This window comes from Xiphophorus couchianus, chromosome 12 (genome assembly GCF_001444195.1).
Source record: "Xiphophorus couchianus chromosome 12, X_couchianus-1.0, whole genome shotgun sequence".
NCBI classification, from domain to species: Eukaryota; Metazoa; Chordata; class Actinopteri; order Cyprinodontiformes; family Poeciliidae; genus Xiphophorus; species Xiphophorus couchianus.
Window position 1 is genome coordinate 18672986 of NC_040239.1, and position 25853 is coordinate 18698838.

At 38.6% G+C, this 25853-nt stretch overlaps 1 protein-coding gene and 1 long non-coding RNA gene across 2 annotated transcripts; one reads left to right on the forward strand and one right to left on the reverse strand.

Moving 5' to 3' along the window:
• Positions 1-23: 23 nt before the first annotated feature.
• LOC114154365 (arrestin domain-containing protein 17-like) lies at positions 24-5497 on the forward strand. The gene is made up of 6 exons (XM_028033410.1): positions 24-713; positions 808-868; positions 962-1133; positions 1240-1327; positions 2822-3078; positions 3555-5497. Exons 1-6 carry the CDS (start codon positions 455-457, stop codon positions 3636-3638), a joined length of 921 nt encoding a protein of 306 aa, XP_027889211.1. The 5' UTR covers positions 24-454; the 3' UTR covers positions 3639-5497.
• LOC114154367 (uncharacterized) lies at positions 4511-25605 on the reverse strand. The gene is made up of 4 exons (XR_003597555.1): positions 25509-25605; positions 5672-6037; positions 4785-4974; positions 4511-4642 (listed from the first exon to the last, which is right to left on the reverse strand). It is a non-coding gene; the product is annotated as an uncharacterized LOC114154367 (long non-coding RNA).
• Between the last annotated feature and the right edge of the window lie 248 nt (positions 25606-25853).

Here is a 25853-nt window from a genome sequence, read left to right on the forward strand (position 1 = left end):
AATAAACTAAAAGTTGTAATTTTTGAATCTTTAAACTTTGATTTGTTTTCTCCACCTTTTTGTTTACAATAACTACATAATACATATATAAACTGGTCTACTATTGACTGACTGATTCTTTGTACCAACTGATTCTTGCTAGAACAAAAAGAAACTTGCACACATGCTAAACATCATCCCCTTGCATATTCACTTAAACTAATGTAGCCTTCACCATCCTGGCTAGAGTTACCTCTGTGAAAAGGACACCTGCAGGATTGATTACGTGATCTGTTCTGAGACAGTTACCAGTTCTGCACTGCAGTCTATTGTTCCAGTATCACCAGTATCCCTATTTATCAAAGAGAGGTCATCTTCCTAGTTTTAACTCAGTTTAAGCTGTCAGGAGAAAGTATTTAAGCGCATAGATCTTTTATCACAGGGCTTTGCATCAACTGTCGGATGTTGTCCTATCATGACTGTGAAGCATTTCTCAGTGGAGTCTGACAGAGTGAAGGACCAAGGCACCTACTCCCCAGGGGACATTCTTTCTGGAAAAGTAACTGTGGTAACCACCAAGGAGATCAAAGTGCAGAGCCTTTTGGTCCGAGCTAAGGGAAAGGTTAAGGTGATTTGGTATGAACAAGAAGGACAAAACTCTGTTGTTCGGAGCAACAAGAAGAAATACTTCTATTTTGAGCATATAATTCTTCAGGATAAAAACAAGGGAGATGGTAAGTATGCTTTGTAATTTATTTTCTGAGATTTTTTTTTCTGTTAAATTAATTGGTGAATTCCCGTTTAGTGTAACATTATTTCTCTTTTAAGGTTCAGAAATCATGGGTGCTGGGATGAAAGTTTTTCCATTCAGTTTTGTGATTCCAAGCAGGTATGACTTATTCCCAGATATGAACTGACTTTCAGCTGCATATAAAAACTTAGATTAAAAAATAATGTTATCTTTGGGTTCCCCCCCTTACAGAGACATGCCCTCATCTTATAAAGGCAAATGTGGTGAGATCAAATATAGTTTGCGAGCTCATTTGACTCAATCAATTTGGCTTGTACACAAAACCAAGACTGAGTTTCCCTTTCTAACCAGCTCTGAGTTTCCTTTTGCCTCCAAATCAGAAATGATAATCATTGGGCTGAAGGTGAGAAATTATTTTTGATTTCCTTGTTTTCCACTTCATCTGAAAGGAGATCTGAAAGTCTGAGATTATTTTCTCTGAACGCGTTTGTGTTGATATGATGTGGTAGGAGCAACAGCATGCAACCAGGATTTCGTTTTGTGGCTCTGGGAAGGTTACTATGAATGTGACCTCTGAAAAAATGGGCTTAAAGCAAGGTAAGTAGATTTCACACATGCATCAGGGAAAATAAGTATCTACACTTACAAATAAATTAAAACAAACACTAAACAACTTAACAACAAAAGCTGGAAAAGAGAAGAGAAAGGAAGAAAACCAATTAAATTTGTGAGTGTTTGGAAACCATCGGTAGTTATTCTTAAATAGTTTATGCCAAGGTATGATATAATAAACATTTTACAATGTTCACAAGTAAAGACCTGCTACAAGAACTTCACAATTGTGGCTAAACATATTAATGCCAATTTTTGGTTTTTTGAATGACAATTAGGGCCCGAATTTAAAAGTGGAAAGAATATTTTTTTCACCCATAAACTGGTCATGACAATCTGCTCCTTGCAAGATTTATGCCGCACTTCCATTGAACCACCGACCAAAACTAAAGCCGATTATTTTTTTCGCGGAATGCCAGGGCAAGTTTCAATCTTCAAAAATCACACTGCTACATCAGGAAAATGCATGCACTGCATCCATATTTTCAAAATAATTCACCAGGACAGACTATATTTCTCAAAATATTAGCTGTATTAATGAAAATATGGGTATATTTATACACATGCTGTCAGCACGCATTTGTTATGGCATACACACAAAACACGTGGATTAAATTCTGAAATCTATTCAGTCAAGATTCAAGGCAGACAAAGTTAGACAACAATGGATAAAAAATATTAATTTTGGAAGTTGAGAACTACAGCATTTCATATGACACCACACATCCTTTTTATCACTGGCTTTATTGTGCGGTCTCAGATTTCCTGCATGCTTCTTGGAGCAAGTGCAAAGGTTTAAAAGAAAACAGGTAATGCTGTGAGCACCATTACCTCCATGCTTGCTAAGCACACAAGACTTCACTGCTGAAGAAAAAGCACAACGGCAGTTCAAACGTTGACACAGAGCATTTAGAGAAGCCAGTGAAACAAAGGAAGAACAGAACCTATTGATGAGATTAAATTTAACACTTTCAATGTCACTGCACATACATATAAGAAATGGCATTTCACATTACCCACAAAGCAGCATGCCAATATGGATTGTGGGAGGTAGAAACATTATGGTATGGGGCTTTCTTCAAGCACAGCACTTGTAAATTTATGAATATGGGAAGGAAGGATGAACTGAGAAAGGGCCTGAAAGACAAATTCAATAAAATAAATTTTGGCAAGCACTAAGCATCAGAGAGCTCAGAAGAGCCCACATCCCATTATTTTTAAAGATCTGTTGTACTAAAAAGATTTATTCAAGTGTTTTTAATAGTTTTTTTTTTTTTTTTCAAATTTAATTCCACGTTAAATTCCCCAGATTTATTTATGCTGATTTCTTTGTGTATGGATTACTTGAACGTTATGATATTCTCAGAAATATATATTAACTGAGCTAAATGATCAAAACTCATTGACCCTCAGAAATATATTCCTTCAATGTCTATTTCTAAAATGTTTTTTTACATCTGTTTGAATGTAAAACTGTAGGAGAGGCAATGGGAGTCTTTGTGGAGGTACTCAATGAGTCTGCACACTCTGTAACACCAAAGTTCTACCTGTGTGAGAAGCTAACCTTTGTGGCCCATTCAAAGAAGAAAGTGGAAACAAAGGACATCTTGTTCGGGATAGGAGACGCTGTTCCAGCTGAGAGCAGTCACACTGTAACCAAAGTATTGATCATCCCTCCACACCTTCCTGCTACCTTCTTCAACTGCAGCATGATGAATCTGGAGTACAGAATCAAGGTGTTTATGGTTGTTATATAATAAATTCAGACAGCTGTCTCACACGAGTGTTTATTAATATTATTATGCAATATTAGAACAATACATGAAATTAGAGGGCTGCTGTTTTCAGAAGTCAATACTGTTGCTTAATCTTTTCATTTATTTCACAAACTAAACATTTTTTAAGTGCTTGAATCGAATCATGAAAACAGCTCCAGAAATTGACTGCATGATGGGAAAGACAGAGTGAGGAGGAGGGGTTAGAAGCCTCATGCCTCATCGAGGGAGGCGTTTCATATTACAGCTCAACCTGTTCCATCTTGCCATCCACTCAAATAGATTTGCATGTGAGCTCTCAGAATACAATTGTTCACTGGGGTAAGAGACAAAGTGAGGCAAGTACTACTATTAAATAGTTTAGTTATCCAAGAGTTGTCATTTGTCCTGTGTTCATAAGATACAATCTTTTATTTTTATTATTCTACCCTTTACAGATCACTCTTGGTGTCCCTTTGCTGAGAGACGCAGAAATTAAACTTCCTCTGGTCATCCTCCAGGGTTCGCCAAAACATCTTTAACAAAAACCAAAAAGATCCATCTGGTTTAGAAAACCTCCTGATTAAAAGAACATTCATGAGCAAGAAGAAAAGGGTATAAATACGTACTTTACTTTCAGGTAGTAATGCAGGGTCTATGGCCATGTATGTAGGTATTGATATTTTTGTAACTTGTTTACATTACTTACAAGAATGATTTCTGTTGCTGTCTAAACTTGAAATGCTGTTCAACGCTATAGTGTGCATGTCCACTAGATGGAGATGTCTGCCATAGTAAAGTAATGGTAGCATGTTTAACTTAAGTGATTTTGTTGAAAATCTAGACCTGTTTTGTTGTTTTGATATGTGTTATAAATCACTGGTATATCCCACATAAAACATCAAAAATACAAACTTGGGTAAAAGTAAATAATTCCGTTTTACTTGGGTCAAAAACCAAATATCACATTTTTAAAGAGGAAAATGTGCAGAGCAATCCGATCTCAATTGAAAAACGGAACCATGCGTTTTGGGGATAATTTATCCAAATAACCAAAATATATGATTTTTGAAAAGAAACATTTAACTATTTAATGAATTAATTTGAAAATGCAAAAGATTGGGGTAGGTCCAATGCCTCCAATGCAAAAGTATTCATAAATATTTCCAATATGTTTGTGTATCAATATGCTTCATTGGGAATTCTTTTGACAGAAATGTCAAGAATAGACTTTTGGAGAATTTAATCTCCAAATCTCAGGTAGAATCTGTGAAATTGAAAGGACAAATGTGCCCTTTCTATAAATGTGGCAATATGAAAACAATTGTTGAAAGAAAGGCAGAGATGTTTTGGTTGCATCAATTTTTTCTGGCCTAAATAAAGAATGCATATATAGTTAAGAGAAAAACTAACACAGCACATTGCCCTGAACACAACATCCCAACTGCAAAACATTGTGTTGGGAGAGTCACACAGAGGGGATGCTCTTTGTCAGCTGGGATATTGAAGCAGGTCAGAGAGTTGATGAGGTGATGGATGGATGGATCTAAATTGAGACAATAAGAAAACCAATTAGATGATGTAAATGATTTGAGACTAAAGCAGAGGTTCACCTCTCAGTAGGATAATTAAAATGAATAATATGCAATTAAGATACAATAGTTTCTTGTGAAATGATTTGAACTTACATGTCCTTTCGCTACATATGGACCAGCATCCAATTTCAGACACTGATTGGGAGCCAAATTGGAGTTACTGCCTTGCTCGTAGGCTCTTTAAAGCAGTAAAGGAGGCTGGAACTGATCCCTCAACTTCTGCCTACCAGATAGTCATCATCTTGTGTCTTCATACTGACCCACAGCTGCCCTATCATAAAATCTGAAAAGTTTTGCAAGGCACATTTTAGGAAAAGAATCCACTTGATCAGTTGGGTGTACACACAAAAGTGTCAATTTAGCTTAAACTAACTTTTTATCTAGAAACTCAATGTAACATGACATCTTTCTACAACACATATGGAAACTATTACAGATAATACCTCTACAGAACCTTCTCAGTCTTTAAAGGAACCAGGTGTTCTTTTAACTTACTGGTTAAAAGAACATTCATAAGCAAGAACAGTTCAAGTCATTAAGTTGAATAAGTCATCTGACTTATTCATACATACGAAACTATTTGTTTACAAGTATAAAACAGAAGATGAAATAAAAACAGCTGTTGTGAAATGACATGTACAGGCATATAGACAAATACACCCAGAGGTGAAATTAATAAGTTCATCTAAGTCCAAATGATGTGATCTGTCATTCATATCACCAGTGTAAATGATAAGGTCACATTTTTCACATGTATCTGGTTAGACAATAAAAGTGTACATTCACTGAATAAAAAGATATACACATTTGTTTCTATCTCTGTCTGAAGTTAAGCCAGACTAAACTTTTCATTTAAAGTCAGTCAGACTTACTAAAATTGTTTTCTATTTCCTAAATTCCATAGTAATCAGAGGAAATAGATTTCCTCAGTATGTAGACTTGGGTTAAATGTTTTGTGTTTTCTTCCATAAGGCACTTACAGTAGTTTGCTGGAAGTCTGATGCATTCCTCCTGACAAAACTGGTGTGAACCACAAATTCTCTAATGCAGGAATCTTTAATTCCAGTCCACAATGCCCAGCGTCCTGCAGGGACGTGTCTTTGGACCAATACACCAAAACCAAATGGATGAATTATCTCCTCCTGCGATGGACTGGCGACCTGTCCAGGGTGTACCCCGCCTCTTGCCCGAAATGTCTCGCTGCAGATAGACACCAGCACCCCTCCTAACCCCGCTGGGGACAAGGGTGTCAGAAAATGGATGGATGAATGGATGATCTCCTCAGTCAAGTTCTCCAAAGTCCTGCTAATGTGTGTTTGAACACATGTAGGTGTGTTCAAGGACACCTGAGTGAAACAAGGACAAAAAAATTTTATATATTATTTTCTTTATCATTTTTATAATTAAAGATAGAAATGTTTGATACATTTTCAGCCTTCAAATTAAATCATATGGGTTAGTATAGACTACCGTAGTTTTCTTTACTAAATATGCCTGTGTTAAACTCTATACAGAATATGAGTCAAAACACTAAAATTAGGATTAGATTTAGATGGTAAAGCATTTTCAGGATCATCCTTGACTAAGCATTCATATTGCAACAGAGGAAAGAGTTCCTCAAAGGAACATTTATGATTTGACAGTACATGTAAGTGAAAGCAGGCCCATGTTCTTGACATAGACTCTAAGATCTTCCTGGACCAGAGACGGAAAGCACTGCACATTTCATGGTCGAGGTTCCTCCAGGAAAAATTCCGTCCAGGAAACAGAAGGAGTCAGTTTAGACAGAACTCCATGATTCACACAAAAATAATAGAAAGGAAACACTGTACTCACATGTTTTGTTGGAATAAACTTTTTTTTTGGTGCCTAAAAAGGCCATACCATTAGAATTATATTAGAATTTAAAAGTTTGATCGCATACTGCTCAACTGAATGTGTTTGAGCATCGAAGCTTTTGACTTGCACCATAAATAACCCAAATGTAGCTTAATCTGCTTCATCCGTCTTTGTGCAGGGGATGTTGATTGGGTATTACGAGGGACACATTGAGATAGATTCATCTAATCCCCAGCAACACCTGCATGAAGACATTTCTAGAAAATTACACTGGCTCAGATTTGGCAGCGGCTGTAGTCTTGACTGTGCTTGTAGTCGAGCCTGCCTGGTAACCATTCTGGCTCTGCGCAGGGTGTGCAGGCTGCGAGCCAGTCAGCTCCTACAACACACACAAACACACACAGCACTACACACCACCATACCACAGCCCTCTGTACTTTTGGAGAGCTGAGCACGGAGGTGTGGCCTCTGGCACCTCCCATTGCCGTAGCCAGAACGAGCGCCATGACAACCATGTGGGCCTGCCGGCGACTCCCTGTCTTCATCGGCCACGGTTGCCATGGCAACTCCCCACGGGGGCTACCGCAGATCAGCGGGATGGGCGTCCAGTTGACTAACCCTCTCCCAGCTGGGGAACGGCTGAGAGAGAGAGAGCAGGAGAGCGCAGTGAAGGGGAAGGGAGGGGAGGATGTGTGTGCCTCTGTGTGATATGTGTGCGTGACTGGGTGTGTGTGTGTGTGTGTGTGTGTGTGTGTGTGTGTGTGTGTGTGTGTGTGTGTGTGTGTGTGTGTGTGTGTGTGTGGGATGGCACAGTAGAGCCTGGAGAGAGAGAGTGATAAAGAGATAGACAGCTAAAGAAGGAGAGAGACCTCAGACGGAGGCACGCTGGAGACGGGTAGTCTGCCCTGCTGAAGTGGCCTATCTCTGCCTACATGCAGCCTTAGCAGCAGCCTACAGCAGAATAAATGCAAAAGCTCTTCTTAAAAGATGTTCAAAATCTTCAACTAAACTCTCTTGATGGCTACTGCCTGATCAAGCAGCTCTTATCCAACCTGTGCTTGTTTAAATAACTATGTACAAACTTAAAATGTCATTATACCCTATGTGCTTCCTCTAATGTGCCCATCAGAGATTATTGTATCAAAAGCACAGTGTTTATTCCTTTCCACAGTTTTGTCAGTGACAAGTACCACAAGTTTGGATATGTTGTAAATGGGCCACAGATGGCTGCTGTTGGAAGGAGAAACTGAATATCTTAGTCCATTGGCTGGAAAGACTGAGGGGCTTTTTCTACCCTCTAATTGCTCCAAGCTGTGTCCCCTCAAAGGTCCCAACCAAAAAGTATTTAAGAATATTCATTAAAGATCTGATTCTCTACAGGGTCTAATCTTGTTTGCTCATTAACCTTGGTGTTGCTTTTCATGCCTAAAACCACAAAAACTGAGGTTAGGGTTCAGTTACGTTCATCAAAATGAAGTCTTTATTTTGGAAAAAAGAGAAAGATAAACTTCCCATCGTAAACATTTTGTGAACTATTATGAGTGCAGAAACATTTGCTTTCTTGTTTTTTTTCTCATATAAAATGTTTACAATATTTAAATGTATAAAAAGAGATACAAGGCAATTTTGTCAGTGTTACAGAAGGCAAGATGCCAAAAACATTCAACTATTTAAAAGAATCTACAGCTTTTTTAATTATTTTCTCTATTATTCGTGCAATAATACCTCTAACCTAAAACTATCTCTACATAAAGTGTGTGGCTATACTGCGCACTTGTAGTGGTAACCTTTGGAATTACATTTCTTTTATGGTTTAAAAAAAACAAGAAAACATTGACAGGAGTTGTTTGATTACAGAAATGTAAAAAACAAACAAACAAAAATCAGTTCAGAATTATTTATGAAACTCAGAGAAGCAGCCGCCCCTGCACAGGTGGACGTTGCATATCTTGCAGCCAAACACACTTTCATGTCGCAGCCCCTTGTTTGTGCAGTTCCTGCATCGCCGAGAGCGCTCCGACATGCGCTCCAGCCGATGTCCATACTCTATGGGTGAGTCTGCGTGCCTCTTGCGTGCTGCCCGCTCCATGCCCCTCGCACCCTGGTAGTCTCCAATCAGCTGCTGTGCTAGCCGTACGCGGAAGTGGCGCTGGGTGAACTGCTTCCCGTTGAAGCCCGCTGGCGGTGTGCCCCCACGGCTCTCCCTAAGTATTACATAGGCGTTGACGATGCACAGGTTCACATAAAACCACAAGAAATAGCGCCACCACTTCTTGCATGGCCTTCCGACCTGGTAGCATTCCCTCAGCTGGTCACACAGGTCTACCCCCCTCATGTTCTCCTGGTACAGCAGCAGCGGGAGAGGTCGGGGTACACCGAAGGAGAAACTAGAACCATCCAGGCTGTCGCTCTCCCCGTCTCCATCTGTGTCAAGCTGCTGACGGCCCGGACTGATTCCCACAATCCCAGGTGTGGAGTTGGTGGAGAGGCAGCTAACCATCTTGATATCCCGGGTCACCGTAGCAACCAGGTTGCCACGCTGGCACTGGTAGAACTCTCCTTGACACAGCTTCCCCACGTTACGAGGGCGGAGGACTTCTGGGTAACCTTTTCGCCCGGCCTGAGTGGGCCCACAGGCGTACAGTCCATCCCTCAGCAGTCTCTGGAGGAGGGGCACAGAGGTGAAGAAGCTGTCCATGAACACATGGTGGTACTGACCCTCCAGACCTCGCACTAGAGAGGTCACCACCCTGTAACCCAAAGAGGCCGCTGCCTCATCATCGCTGGGTTTACCTACATAGATTTTTGTCCTGTGGCAGTAGCCTGAGCGGGAGTCACACAGCATCCATACTGTCAGCCCCTTCTTCAGGGGCTTGGAGGACATGTACTGGGTGGGAGAGAAGCGCCTCTTTGTGGCAATGGCGCATTTATCTATGGTCAAGCAGCGGTTGGGTGAGTACGCATCCCACATTGTGTTCTCCACCACATCCAGGAGAGGCCTGATTTTAAAAAGGCCATCATATCCACGCTCCCCACGCACAGGCTCAGAGTCCCGGTCACAAAGCTGGAGATACTGGGTGAGTTTCTCAAAGCGTCTGGCTGTCATAGTTTTTTTAAAACCTGCGTTCCCAATAAAAATATCACTGGCCCAGTACATGCCAGTGTCTGGAAGCTGATTGATACCCATCAGAATATTCAGACCCACATAAGCTTTCATCTCTCTAACATCAGTGGGGTGCCAGTGGGGGTCTGATTTCCCACTCCTTCTCTGCCGATAGAGGGCGTAATTGTTTGTTTGTTCTACCATGTGTTCAAAAAGAGAATCTGGGAAGAGTATCCGGAAATAGTCACGGGTGTCAGCTTCGTCCCCGAGCGAGTGCTGAGGGCCACTGGCGGCGGAGAACGGTTCGATCGCGATCACCTGGTCCGGTTCGCCCCAGAAGTCTGGAGACGTGCAGTCCTCCTCCAGGTCCTCCTCAAAGCCGAAAAAGCTCCTGCGCTCCTCCTCCTCCTCCAGATCGGAGAAATCAATATCCGAATCGTTAGAGTTGGTGTCGGAGCAGTTAGTGGAGGTGGAATAATAGCAGTCCTCCGCGTAGTCCTCATCGTCGTGCTTGATCCCGTTGCTGCCGGTGACCAGAATAATGTTGCAGCCTCCTCCCGCGATCAGGCTGGCCGCGTCCGCAGTCTCCGCCGCGGCTGCCGTGCTCGTCACTCCATTCTCTCCCTCGCCGTCCTCCGCCGCCTCCCGCGTCTCCTCGTCTTCCTCCTCGTCCGAGTCCGGCTTTCTGTTGGGGATTTCAAACCACTTCACATCGGCCGAAAGATTAAGCGGGGCGTCTTGGCTGTCGCACTCCGTGCTACTTTCTGTGTCCGCGCTAGTTTCCAAAATAGTAAAAAGCTCTCTCCCTTTTCTTGCCGTCGCCATGTCGGGGTATTAAAGTGCCCCTGCATGAGTCTTTTTATGTATGTGGGGTTTTTTCAGCGTGAAAAAATGGAATAATCTCACGAACCGCTCACCCGAAATGAACTGATGCGCTCTTAACAGCAGCCTGTTCTTAAAAAACTTGCAATTTGCGGACCTATGCGGCGCCTATAAGCTCGGTTCTCATTGTTTCCGCTCCTGGGTTTTTCTGGGCTTTGTAGCGCAGTGTGGCCGCAGACGTCAGAAGCTGCATGCATGTCCTGCTTTGTAGGGCGTTTTGCGACTGCAGCTGGTGGGGTTGCTAGTTCGTTAGGCTGGCAGATGGCCGCTCGCTGTTCTAATGCCCGCTGGCATTCACCGCCATCAATAAGCCGTATACCCATTTATGCAGAAAGCATTGTTAATAATACAAATGATCAAAAAAGCAAATACATTATGTGTAGTTGCATCTCAAGTGACAAAAACTTTACAAGCAAGCAGATGTGACAAACAGACACAGGTCTTAATCCCTCTCCAACATTTGTTGCATCAAAGTTCATTAAATCTCTTTTATTTGGCATTCTTTGCAACAAAATGTATAAAAAATGCACATGTGATGAAAGTGCAGCAGGTGCCGTTTCCCCACACCAAGCACACCTCCCCTTACTCATCCGTTTACTTAAAGGACTTCTCCCTGAACTCGGGCAGAGGAGCACTATGTTCATTCATAAACATGCTTCCTCCCTCTGACAGGTTTCCACATGAATCTGAAGCCCTATAGGCTATTGTAGAATTAGGAACCTCCCTCTAATTTATGAATGTGGGAAGAATAGTGTTTAACTTCAGAACTGAGGATTACCCCTGCAGTGTGTGTCTGCTGACCAATAGATATCCTGGTTATTTATGAGCAACACTCTGGTTACATTTTCTGGGGGAGAAACAGAACTTGAGAGATTCAAATGTTTCACAGTTACTGTTTTCTTCTGCACCAGGCATGAGTGAGTTTGAGCTTTTTACTGTGTGACGACTTTGAGGAAAAAACATTCAACAAAAATGTTTGACATGTACTAGTTACTTTTATGCCTAACAGAAAAGCAGTGATGATTCCAACTGTTGCAATATTAATATAGCATATTAATCATTGCAGTTCTTATAACATTAGTTATTTATTGTTATTTTATTGTAACACAAAAAGTAGCAACTGAAACACCTTCTTTACTTTGCAGATTATATTCGTTTCTTACTTTGCTAAATTTAGAGCAACACTAATGTAGCAAGCCAACGTTCAGGGCTGAATCTACGAAGATGTAGAGCCCTGGGCTACAGACAGTTTGGTGCCCCATATATATACAGTATATATTTCAAAATGGTGTACAGTGTTTGCCACCTTCCTGATTTCCTATTATTTTGGATGCTTATCACACTTAAAGGGGATATATAATGTAAAATCCACTTTTTTTAGCCCTTAAATGCATTTTTTGTGTACATTGAGAATGTCAATTTATTCTCTCCCGGTGCCATGTAGATGTATTTTTATTCTTTTTAGGTTATATCTTTCTGTCTGTTCATTTTTCTCTATTGCCTATGAAGGTATTTTTGTCTATTTGCTGTGGAACTGCTAAAATAGGTCATGACTTGCAGCTAATCAGTTTGGTGAATCTGCCATTTTTTTCTCACAACAATTTTGTAGTCTAAGTTCAGTTATGCCAAAGTTTCATGTGGACATGTCAAAATGTTTGCTTCTAATGTGTATTAACGCACACATTTTCTTACATCTTCCCCGGCATCAGAGCCTCTTTGAAGTGTCTGGTTGATTTTTTATTTTCTTTTTTTTTCACTTAAGGATAAGTTATTCAGCAATCTCTGCCAATATCAAATGGTATTTTATTAAAGTTAAACTATGCTAGTTACTTTTATGCCTAACATAAAAGCAGTGATGATTCAGACTGTTGCAATATTAATCATTGCAGTTGCAGCTGTAGGTAGTTGGCATGGATAGAGAGGGTGTAATAACACCACTGTGATTCGTTCATTTGAGGGCGTGGTTCTGCAAGTTCATTGTCTTTATTTTCCTGCTCTGGGTCAGACTATGGCTCCACCATGTAGGTTTTGGATGGATAAGTCTTCCGTTATTGACGTCTTTTATGAACGTAGGAGTAAAACGTTTCTCTGCTGGTAGATAATTGTGTCGTTGCTATCAAACTACAAAAATGGCTGAGCGAGGTGGAGAGGAACGCTGTGCGTGAAATGTCCCATTCACATTTAAAAAGCAAGACCAGTTGTTCTGAAACTCGCCTCAGAATAGGTGTAAAAAGGGTCTGTAGAGATACAATAATGAGGAATTCAAACCAAACCATTTCAGTTCTACTTTATATAGGCCACAAGTGACTAAATTTCATGTGAAAAATAAGGATTTAAAAGCATAATATGTCCACTTGAAATGTTTCAAAACGTCAAACTAATTTTGATATTAGTCAAAGACAACACAAGTAATCACAAAATGAAGTTTTTATATGAAGGTGTTTATTATCAAGGGAGGAAAAGAAAAACAAATAAAACCTAAAAAGAGATTGCCCCATAACCTAATAATCGGTTGGACCACCCTTAATATCATCAAATGCAATTAAGTGTTCGCTGTGAGGAGCCTTTTCCAGCCTTGGAGGAATCTTGGCTCACTCATCTTTGTAGAAATGTTTTAATTCAGCCATATTGGAGGGTTTTCTAGCATAAGGTCATGCCACAGCATCTCAATAGGATTCAGGTGAGACTTAGACTAGGCCATTCCAAAGTCTTCATTTTGCTTTTATTCGGGCATTCAGAAGTGAAATTACTGGTGTGTTTTGGATCATTGTTCTGCTGCAGAAACCAAGTTTGTTTCAGCTCGAGGACACATGATGTTCATTTTCTGAAATGCGGTATTACTTTTATGCCAGATGTAAAAAGTTTAATGTTTTGTCCCGTCAGACCACAAACTGTTTTCCTAAAAGTCGTGGGGATCATCAAGAAGTGTTCTGGAAAAATTGAGACGAGCCTTAAAGTTCTTTTAACTCAGCAGCAGTTTTTGTCTTGAAGCTCTGCTATGGAGACCATTTTTGACTACGCTCTTATAGTAGAAACTGGATCATTGACCTCAAGTGAGGCCATCAGTTCCTTGGATGTTGTTGTGGGGTCTTTAGTGACCTCATGAATGAGTCATCACTGTACTCTGGGGGTTATTTTGGCCAGCCCGCCACTATTGTTCCATATTTTTGTCATTTGTGGGTAGTAGTTCTCACTATGGTTCACTGGAGCCCCAAAGCTTTAGGATTGGCTTTGTAGTCCTTTCCAGACTGAGAGATCTCAATTACTTTCTTGCTAATTTCTTCCTGAGTTTTTTATTTTTTATTTTTTTACATTTCAGCATGATGATTAGGTTTTGAGGATGATTTGATATACTTCACTTCTTCTTGTTGGATTTACTGGCGGTTGGCAACAAACTTTTGGTAGCATTACTGCCACTTACTGGTATGGAGTGTGGTGTTCGTGGTGGTCTATCTATTTATATATATATTTATAAATTCTACCAATAAATAAATAAATAAATCCTACCTATACATATAAATATATATATATATATATATATATATACACACACATAAATATCCATACTTATACATAACTTTGTATTCTACCCATCTATATCATACACACATTCACAACCACACCTATAATCAAATTCTATTAAATAATTTAGTTTTCTTTCAAAATCGAATAACTATTTGTATATGTTTACTCCTCAAATTTTTACTCAAAATATCTAACAAATTAACCTTTTCCTTAATACATTCAAACTCTCTCCTTATATATCTTCTCTCTCTTTAATATTTAGGACATTCTAATACAACATGTTCTATTGTTTCATATTTTCCACAGTAATCACATTTGCCAGTAGTATGCATTTGAATTTTAAAAAGTGTATAATTAAGTCCTGTATGTTCAAATCTCTACCTTGTTATCATTCTTTCCTGCTTTCTATTTCGTCTTCCATTTCTTCTTTCTCCTACTATCTTCTGAATGTTATAAAACCATCTTCCTGATTTTTCTTCATCCCACCTTTTTTGCCATTTTCCCATCAGTTTTTCTTTAACAAAACTCTTTCCCTCAGATTTATTTGTTTTAACTGTTAAACTAATAGGATTTTGAATTGCCCACTTTGCCATTTTATCTGCCCTCTTGTTTCCTTCTACACCAATATGTGCTGGAACCCACACAAATATAACGATCAAACCCATATTTTGTATTCTGAATAATGTATGAAATATTTCTAATAAAATGTCCATCCTACGATCCGATTGATTATATTTTAAACTTAACAATGCAAAGCTTGAATCTGAAGAAATTATTGTTTTTAATGGTTTTTAATTCTACCCATTGTAAAGCTAATAATATTGCCAACATTTCTCCTTTGTATACTGATAACCCATCTGTAATTTGTTTTCCTATTTTTATATTGAATTCTGGTACTACAAAAGCTATTCCTATTTTTCCAGTTATTTTTGATGCATCTGTATAAATTTGAATATATTGATAATAATTGTTTAAATATAATTGTACTGAATAATTATTTATGGTGTCAGATTTATCTTGTTTCTTCTGGTGTACTTCACTTTGTCAGGCAGGTCGTATTTAAGAGATGTCTTGATTGAGAACAGGTGTGGCAGTGCTCAGGCTTGGGTGTGACTCCAGACATGAACTCAGGTACTCAGGTGTAATAAACCACAGTTAAATTATGTTTGAACAGCTGGCAATAATTTTTTCACAAAGGTGAAATGTAGGTCTGACATTTCTTTCTCCCATAGTAACAAATATCTTTATTTGAAACCTTTGACAAAATTTTAAATGGGTTTGATGTTCGAAATACATAAGTGTGACAAACATGCAAAAAAAAAAAACAACCAACAACTGAAAATCAGGAAGTGGGGTGGTTTGGTTTGCTTCATATAAAGATTAAGAATAAAAATATTTTTTTTTAAAACTAAACAGTACATACGCATAATTTTATTCACAGACATTTTTTTTCTGATACTTTTTGTAACATCCATTTTAGATTCATTTTGATTCTACTCCAACTGACTTTGGGATTTATCATTTTATTTGGAGTAACCACATTTAGTTACAGCGGAATATTGGTAGATTATAGGAACTAGCACATCTCTAGGAACACACACAGGAAAAACATGACCCAAAATGCAGATTTAACAATATAGCAAGGGTCATAGGTGGACCAAGAAGCAACTCCAATAAGCAGCCCGCTCCCCGCTCTGAATCTAAAATTTGACAGGTATGTTGATAACCTTAGCTTTACAGACGTGAACGTGTCTCCTTTGCTCTGAGTATTTTTGAAAGTATGTTTTTGAACTGATAACTGTATGAGACTGGCTGCAGGAAGCAGGAGAAGCTAGTGGAGGCTAACAGCTGTTCTTGCTGTCCGCTCAGGACGGACAGGCTGCCTGCTGCCAAGCTGCAGAGCGTTGTCACCATAAAATTCCCCAACAATATAAGAAATAAAAGAGTCACAAAGTGGATAGGTTGACAACATCACTTATTTCGTACTGATCACAGTCCCATTCACTCTCTCCTCATAACACTTTAGCTCCGCCCATTTTGTTGGAATTTTTCAATGTTTGCCAGAGGTGGGTTTTAGCTTTCAGATGGAGATTAGTTACACTTTAATAAACCAGTGATCAACTTAAATAATGTCACATTAAATGTGTGAAGCATAATGTTTAAATATGGATTATATAAAGGAGATTTAGTTGTGCTTCAAGGTAACTGGAGGGACCCAAATCAAATTGTCCTTGAAGAGTCTTGAATAAGCTCTGAAAAGACTTTATAAATGTAACATAGTGCTTCAGATTTGAAGATGTTCTGAAGCCTCCTCCGCTTTGGAGGACCTCAGTTAAACCATGTTTCTTTGAATGGGGGGGGGATGGGCTGCAGGAAGGGCCCTTCCCAAATTCTTTTAGCTGCGGCCATAGCCTACATGGCTGGCTGAGCACTGGGCTGCTGCCTCTGGGCCCTTCAGCCGAGGCACGATTTATGCGTCCTTCCTCACTGGCTTATTGCTCAGATTCTCGTTGTCTCAGCGGTATCATATAGCCTCTGTGAGCTGCAGGCCTCGCTGCTGTTTCTGTCTGCTCAAAGAGCTGTGAGGCTGCGGCAGGCGGTGCACGCTGGGAACCAGTACGCTGAAAAACTGTGGAAAATGAGGCAGACTGAGGACCTTCGTTATATGCAGCCCAAAAATAGAAGTAAGAGAGGGGGAAAAGAGGCTCACTCCAGCGTTTCCAGGACCCTGGAGCAGAGTGCTGCAGCAGACCCCTCAGAGACTCTGGCGGTGGGGTGGAGAGACGTCAACCAATGGGGGCTGAGACGTTCAGGGTGTATGTGTGTGTGTGTGTGAGTCTGTGCGGCAAACTCAGCTCTTCCACAGCTCAAATCTCTTTCTTGTGGATGAGTCCAGAGATGGTCTCTCTCTCTTTCTCTTTCTTTTTCTCGCTCTTTTTCTGTGTGTGTGTGTGTGTGGGCGTGTGTGTGTGTGTGTGTGTGTGTGCATGCGTGTGTGTGTGTGTGTGTGTGTGTGCATGCGTGTGTGTGTGTGTGTGTGTGTGTGCACGCACATCTGCCAGCATGTGAGCAAATGGTGCAACCACTGCAGCCCCAGCTGAAGACAGACCGACGCTTGTTTCTGCCATTCCCTGACATGGTGTCTCCTCTCCCTTCTGTGTGTGTGTGTGTGTGTGTCAGTGAGGGCCTTATTATTAATGCCAAGAGCAACCTTAGTTCCAGGTGATGTAATTGGAATTAAGAAAGGAAATCATAAACAGAATGTTGTTGTCTTTTTTTTTTTTTTTAGTAAGTGGTTAATCGGCTCTTTACGAGATTATCTTTAATATAAATTAGCAAACCTACTTGTACACAGTTTATCTAAGTCAACAGATTTACCATCGCATCAACCTGATATGAAGTTGTGTATCATGCTAATCACAAACATTTCCATCATTCTGATCTTCCACTCAACTCTGACTTTGTGATGAGAAGATTTATGACACTTTGTTGAGCGTTTTGAGAACTTCAGAACCATCCCAAACTTTTGTAATATGAAGTACATAGCTGACCTTGAAGAACACTAGGCTGATCTCCCCCTTTCTTTATAGATTAAAGTGATATACTGCTCTCTTGTGGTCAGAAGAGAAAAGAGCTTTTTATGACAGAGTTTGATCATTGACAAAAATGTGTTTTTTTTTTTTATCTTTTCAACGAAAAAGCTGATTGTTATAGTACCTAACTAATGACAGGAAAACTTAAGATCAAACTTAATGCTAACATACATTTTGGAGAACATCAGGCAAAGTGGAAATTAAAATAAATGTGTTGAATGAGTCCAAATTTTGGAGTACAGTCCATAAATATGTTTAAATGCAGTGGGTTTATAAAGATTACAAAAGTACATCTTGACAATAAATTCTAGATTTTTGGAGAGCTAGTATATCTTCTCTTTAACCTTTGCCACATTTGGAACAAAATTCATGTGTGAGTTGAGTGAGTTGTTTGTGACCAATATACCAAATCCATCCAAAGCAAAATAAATAAATAACTTATTCTGCGAACGACCTTGTTTGGTTTCATTTACTGGATTAGATAATTGAAGTTTGTAAGATTAAAGATAATGGCAATTAGAAGTTTGTCAATTTAACAAAAAAGAGCATCAATAGTGCATGGAATAACTTTATAGAGCTACAGCAGCTGACAGTATAATTTTCTTCTTTCTCTTAAGTGACAATTTAAAGGCATGGCTTGTAGAAAGGATATTATATCAATTGGGAAGAAATACTAAAAGATTATCTGTATTATAATTATATAGTTACACAGGAAATATGGTCACCAATAACTGTAGAAAATATGGACCAACATTTGCAACAACAGGGCATTTTCCAGAAATAGGGAAAAAAATAGGACTGGACTGAAACGGCAGGGAGGTTCCCAACAGAGGATTAATGTTTTGTTTTTCCTCAAACATGATCAACATCAGTCAACATCCGTTATAAAGTTTCCCCTTTTAGCTTTTACTTCTTAGTAGTTAGCATGAGCATCTGTTTTGAGTTTCTTTTGACTGAATTAAATCCCACAGAATCAAACCAAGATGAATGAATAACAAGATTAATTATTTACAGCAATAATTATTAGTTCCCTGTCATTTTCCCAAAGCCAACTATTTACAAGTTTAAATGTAATTATTTTTTATTTGATTTGTCTTCAAATTTGCTTGCCTCTTCAGCTTGTGAGAAAGATGAGTCAGTGACAAGCAACTGATTATGGAACTGATTATAAGTTTCCATTAATATACTTTAACATAGTTTATCACTGACACAAGAAATTAGAAACATAAAACTTCCAAGTACAAAACACACACACCACCAGTGAGCGAGCTCCTAACATTTTATCTCCCAACACATAAAATGTCAATGAATTTAGTAGATCGCTGAGATCTCTACTAAAACTCGTTGAAGCTCATCCATAGATCATTGTCTTTATTTATTTTAAACAGTTATGAGTGAATGAGGGGGAGAGACAGACAGAGAAAGATGTCCCTGAGCCAGCAAAGGAAATACTCAAGATTTTCTGAGAAAAGTGTTGATGATGCAGGTATTTCATTCCGTCCACCAGATGGAGTAAGAACACAAACTAAAGAAAGGTTGAAATAATAATAATTTCATTCAGCTACACGTTGTGCTTTTCCAGTGTATATAGTTGCCTTCTTCTTAAGTTGTGAGTAAAATTAAAATCTCTCTCTCACTGTTTTAAAGTCTGACTTGGCTTCTGATTGTCTGACAAGCTTGTCCGGATCAACGGTTGTGGTTATTGTGACTTTGAGCCTATTTTTTCTAAGACATTCATTAGTTGTGCTTCTGCTTACACTCCTTAGTGTAATTTTTATAATAATTATTTTCCCCTTTTCACAATAATCTGTTTTACTTGAACATTGCATTTCTGCTCACTTTAAATGCTTTACCATATATTTTTCTTACAGGACAACGTAAGGTTTAGCTAACATAAATTATATAAGTGTCCTCAATCATTGTGTTCAATACTCTAATTGCTAGATACTCTACATTTTTTAGATGTTTTTCTGTACCTAATGATTATTAATGATTATGACTATTTTGATGATGATGGGATTTGAAAACACTTGGAACTCCTTTAATTATTATTTTATTACAGTGTATAAATTATGCAACAAACTTCATTTAATTTTTTAAACCTTGAATTGTGCAGTGTAGTTTGAATTTAATTTATTTTAAACTTAACCGGCAGGCTCAACTATAAACATACATACACTAATATTTGGACAAATGTCCTTTAGAAAGCTGCAGAAAAATCACATCGTTTTTGTCGTTGTTAAGAACCTTCTGGCTTAATTCAGGCTGCATAATTGACAAGTCAGTTTGTCAAGTTTATTTAAAGTGATTGCTTTTCTTGCCATGAGTTATAAACACACTCCACGATTAGACCTTGTCACAATTTGTTGAAGTCGTGGCTTTTCCAGAAACCTATTGTTGACCTTTTTATTCCAAACCCGGTTCATTGTGTGTTTGGGATCTTTTCACTATTGGATCCAGCCAATTATTTACAAGTTCCAACCTTATGACCCAAGCTGTCACCTTTAGAGGAAACATTTGGTTACAATGATCAGGATCAATGACCCAGTGCTTCGTATATTTGAGCCAGTATGTATTTTAAAACTGTGTGAGAAAATGAAGTTTCAAGATAAATTATAGCTTTTGAAAAAAAGAAAACTGAAATTTGTCATAAGGTTATTTTGACCTCAACAAAGTGAACTTCAGATGAATCTTAAAATGCTCTGATTTTCCAAAACTCATGCCCATGGTTGGTGCATTTAATTACTCTTATGACCAGCAGTTAAAGATCAAATAGCTATAACCTCTATTACAATCAGCGTAATCTGATTCTGATTTCAAATGCTTTGTTTTCTGTTGGTTTGAAATTTTAGCCAAATGTAGCAAAATTTATATTTAGCAGATACATATTTAGCTGATATCAAAAAGTTAATGTCAGCACAAGAGAATCATTTATTTTGTGCTATGTGTTAATGATCTGTGTTGTCCCCTCTAAACTGTCAAGCAATTTTCCTAAGTTGCTAAGTTTCAAAACCAGTGATGTTGCTAGGGGAATCCCATTTTGCCAGCCTCCTCTGGAACAGCCTAGTAATATTGTTGACAAGTGACATAACAAGCAGAGTCAGATTCCCACAGGGATGGATCCAAGACCACAAAATATGGAACGACTGGGGATTGTGCAAAACTGTTTTGTCTGCTGCATAGTGAGAATAACAAAACAAATTTTCGCACAGTAATAACCAAACAAAACAATTGTTTTAAATAATGTGTTTTCAATCCTCTGCCACATGTCAGTGATTTACCCCAACCTTTATATGCATTCATGGGAAGAGTCACTGCTTTATATGGGTCACAGCTGACGCACTAACCCTTGAACACGCTGCTGTGTTTGATGATTAGCAGTAAATCATCAGTTTGCATCGGAGCCTCCCAGATTACAGGAATTGGTTTTATGTTGTTTTTAATTGGATCCAAGCTGGATGGGAAAATATTGAGAGATGAGCTGTGTGTATAATGCACAACTGTCAGTGTAGATGTAAAAAGAATATGTATTCATCTGACTGTCAGATGTTTGCAACTAACATCCTGCACAGAAGCCATTTAATTATTCTTAATAAGATACAAGTTTCTAAAGTTTCACAGAGTTGCATATTTGAATAATCAGAAAATAAAAAGACTAACTAAGATGGCCTATTCTGCAAGGGCCAATATTTTTCTTTGCGGTGACTTTGAAAGGTAAAAATCGAAATGTTCTCGCTTGACCTGCTTTCTCTTTTTCCAACAATTTGCATGAAAATTCATCCTGGTTTTGGTGGTTGTGTAATCCCTCTTGTGAAACAGTCAGTAAGATAAACAATAAAGGATAATACTAGTCAAGTATTCCTGCCCCTTCTTTCATGTCAATGAAGGAAATTTTTTCCTTGAACTGTTAAAGCTTATTCATCCTTATAACAAATTAATTTGCTTTTACGCTGGTGCAATTAGTGTCTTGTGAGCTTGAGTAAGCTCTTTTTCAGTGGAAAGCAGGCTTAATTATGACACCACTGGAAAATGACTGAAAATTAAAATTTATATGGCTCATGAGTTGTGCATATAGTTTAAATAATTGGGCAAATAAAAATCCAACTCTCATCATGTGCATTTAACAAGAAACATTACCAAACATATGCTGTTATTGCTCAAAAAGCCTCACTTATTCTACATTTACATTGCAGGTATAGTGGCTTGTAAAAGTAGCTTTTCATGTTTTGCCAAGAAAGCACAATATAATAAGTCCAAGCATAAGCCTATGCTATGCATGCCTACATCTAATATATATATATATTTGAATATATCTGGCTGTCTGTCAAATATGACTGAGTCTAACATTTTTTTGCATAGAATTATCTTCACAAGTTTCAATGTGTAGTTGGGCAACGAGATATACCCTAAAAGGCTCTGAACAACAACTGGAGTGAAAGGTGCTGCCACAAATTACTGACTCAAATGAGGCTGAACACAAAAAATACTCCACACATTTTACATTTCTATTTGGAAAATAAATTTAAAAACCATATAGCCTTTTGATTTCAATTTACAATAATGCTCTGCACTGGACTGGTCCTGATGAAAACATTTATGCATAAGGTTTTAATATGACAAAATGTAGATGAGTTCAAAGGGTATGGATGCTTTTGTAATAGCCTTGATTTTATGTTTTCACTCAATGGGTTTCACAATAGGGTCAGCCTCAGAAGATGCAAGTGATCTATGATGGGAGAGGATATAAACCTTCCGGACTTTAGACTTTGCGCACATTCAAACATAAAAAAAGTTATTGCACAAAGAAGCTTGTAATTCCCCTCATTTTGTGTCTTAGTTTTTTTTCATCCTCCAGCGAGTTAATCAATAGATTCTGTGGTCTTGTTAATACAACCTTCTCGCAGTAGGGCGGTAGTGGGAGGAAGTGACTGCATATGGACCTTATTACCAGCCCTTGATGGACTCTTCAGGTCAGAGCAGAATTGTGGTTGCAGTGAGGATTTATGTGTGTGTGTGTATGAAGTTTACAAATTGCTAAATTTTGGTCTACAATGAGAATTCATCCTCTGAGACAATACTTTCCATTTGATGCTCAAGGAAGGCAGCAATAGTTTAGCCTGTATTGTTCCTTAAAACAAATGTCTACTTTGTGCATAAACAATTTCACAAATTAAAAAGAAAAATTATATTTTCTTATTGCAAAGTACGTGACTGGAGTAAAGAAAAATGTCCCCCCTCCCTGTTTCTGTTGTGGTACAGAGACCAATACATCATCTCCCTGTCTGTGCCTTAGTCATGTCTGAAAAACAAGGAGGGGGACAGAAGAGCCTTTGTAACTCTCAGTTCCAATAAGTTCCCACGTCTAAAAAACGTGTCTTATCTGGGGAAAAAGAGCATAGTTTCTCTTTACTGAAGTTTTAAACAGCTAAAAAACCTAAAGTGCTCAACAGGTTACAACACAGAGAGAAAAGTCTCCGTCATCAGACGAACTGCCTGTTGGACATGAGACACTGAGAATGTGTGGATGATTTGTTTATGGGATATTGCAAAAGGAACCCTGTAAGACCACAACAGCTTGTGGTGATCAGTCATCTTTTATGGTCTTTCCTCCTCTCTCAGTAATCTAAATCACTTTGTCGTCATAACTTCACATAGCAGTCACACGCTGGAGCACAAAAAAGTGTGCTCCAAATGGTAATTTGGAGATTCCATAGAGGTGACATTTAATATTTGAGTCAAAGCTATTTTCTTTTTTTTTTTTTTCTTTTGGATATCTCTTTTCATATACTTTTTGAAATAACATGCACAAGATGATACAATTCATAAAATGTAAGGTTTATACAAATAAAATGTCAAGATTTATTACAAGCAAATGCTGCTTTAACAAAACTTGTGAGAGAAAGGGTAGTGCTACCTGCAAGGCTGGGATTTTGGGGAAACTGTCTCTTCAATCTGGATCTGGGCAGTGATTTATTACGGATGTCTCTGTGACGCATGGGGTTTCCATGATGCAGCATTCTACACAGCGTCCAAGCACAACATAGTTTGTAACTGTTGGTAACAAGCCAGCTGGGTGTGGCCTGTTGGACAGACCATAGAAACCCAAACGAGTGGGAAGAGTGAAGTTGGAGCACCTAGCAAAGGATCCAGTTTGGGAGACATTTAACTCACACCACTGACCGGGTGTCTTTAATTGTCTAAGGGAAGTTTTTGGACAAGAAATCTGAATTGGCAATGTCTAGGACTTCTAGTAGAAACCAGAGGAACCATTGTTGGACCCCAGTGGGGACATCTGACATGCTTAAGAAAAGAAGCAAAAAGCAGAAGTCGCAATGGTAGTTAAAAAGGTCCTGAACTGCTGGGTTTCAGGAGTAAATGAGATTTTCTCAAGTCAAGGTTCAAGACACTGTGGGTCAAACATCACCGACTCTTTAAAGTAGTAATACCTGCAGAGTATCAGACTTGGTGTTCCCAATCTTTAAGAAGCGGCGGATGAACAGTTTGTGTATCACATAAAATTCCAATAAAATTAATGAAAGTTCGTGGTTGTAACTTTAAAGAGTGTCAAAAAAGTTCAACTGGTATGGAACGTTTTGCAAGACCCAGTACTTTTATTGCACAACATCAAAACTTGCAGCAAGACAAGTGTGAGACTTTTGCTTGTGGTCTTCTGCAGCATCACTGTTTGCGTCACTCTGCGAATGGAGATTTACTGTAAATCCAGCTATTGCACCAGAAAATACTGGGACTAATTAGAAACAGTTGTATTTTAAAAATGTTTTTGCCAGTGTTAGAAACATTGTTTATGCTCAGAGTCACTACAGACTTGCCCCATTAGATATAGTTACTGAAAAAGAAATAACTGGTGGTTGCACCCATAAGTACGATGACTCCAACATAGGCGTGTATCTGACAGAATTTTCAAGTCAAAGTTGGCATGTTTCTTCAGCTATACGCTCTCCACCCTAACATTTGGGCCATAAATTGCCCGGTGATTTTTTTTTAGGGATCTACTGATCAAAGAAAAGTGTAGAGCAGTCCTGTAGCAAACATATCACTGATCTGTCCATGTTTTAAAATCCCTTAAAACGTTTCAAGTAGCAAGGGACAGAAGGAAATGCCCATGTAAGAAACCTTACAGGCCAAACAAGTGAGTTGTGATTTTGAATGATTAAAATGCATTGGAAGATGTTTACTGAAAATTTGTTTATCGAACAAATGACTTCCATTCTTTCCATTCATATTAAATGTCTTTTTTTGCTCTGTCATTTCATGTTTTAAAACTAAACGGTAATCAAGGGCCACTGTCCTGCAACTTTTAGATGTGCCTCTGCTGCACCACACCTGAATAGAATAATTAGGTCGTTAGCAAGGCTCTGCAGAACTTGTCTACACAAGGAGGAGGTAATTAAGTCATTTCATTCTAGTGTTTTGTACCTGTGGCACATCTAAAAACTGCAGGACAGCGGCCCTTGAGGACTGGAGTTTGACACCTGTGGATTATATGTTATTGGATTAAAGTGGATTCATAAACTGATTTTGTACTGAATCAGTTTCAGAAACTTAAGGTGACAGTTGAATTAGAACCACATGAACAAACTGGCAAGCAGCTGGAGTACCCAGAGAAAATGTGCATAGAGAGTGAGAGGCTGCAGACGCCACACAAAAATACTGTTTGAATTATTCAGCGCTTGCTGCAAGGCAGCATTTGACAACCAAACAGGACGTCATCATTTTTTGTTAATTCTAAATATCTACATTGAAGTTTTAGCTTTGAGGGGTTATAGAGTAGGTTGTCGTACTTATAATAAAATAACAACTTGAACCAACAAAAAACTGAGTGTTAAAGTAAACATGATACGTGTGAGTACTCACAGACAGTGTGTAGGTACAGAACATGGAGTTTCTGCACATGTTGTCTCATCAACAAGCTTCTCTCAGGTCCACATTTGAAAGTTCCTATTGCCTTTTGTGTGTTCATTCAATTAATTGGTTCCCATGGTAGCTTTGAGAAGAGATGTAGAAGAGGCAATGATCCATTTGGAAACATATCTGTTTAACATTACTGAATATTTGTCCCTACTGTACAAATGTTTGTCACTGGAGGTGATAAATGAACCTATGCAAAGGCAAAGTCACATCACAGATTTAAAGATGAGAAAACAAAGAAAAGCAATACTCTAATGTTTTCATATAATTTTCCGAATTCTAGCTTTATTG

Bases quoted from the DNA above. Each gene is read 5' to 3' on its own strand.
- LOC114154365 (XM_028033410.1), top strand. From the start codon at position 455: ATGACTGTGAAGCATTTCTCAGTGGAGTCTGACAGAGTGAAGGACCAA. The intron at 1,134-1,239 runs GTGAGAAATTAT...ATGATGTGGTAG, and splicing joins TGATAATCATTGGGCTGAAG to GAGCAACAGCATGCAACCAG. The intron at 3,079-3,554 runs GTGTTTATGGTT...TACCCTTTACAG, and splicing joins ATCTGGAGTACAGAATCAAG to ATCACTCTTGGTGTCCCTTT.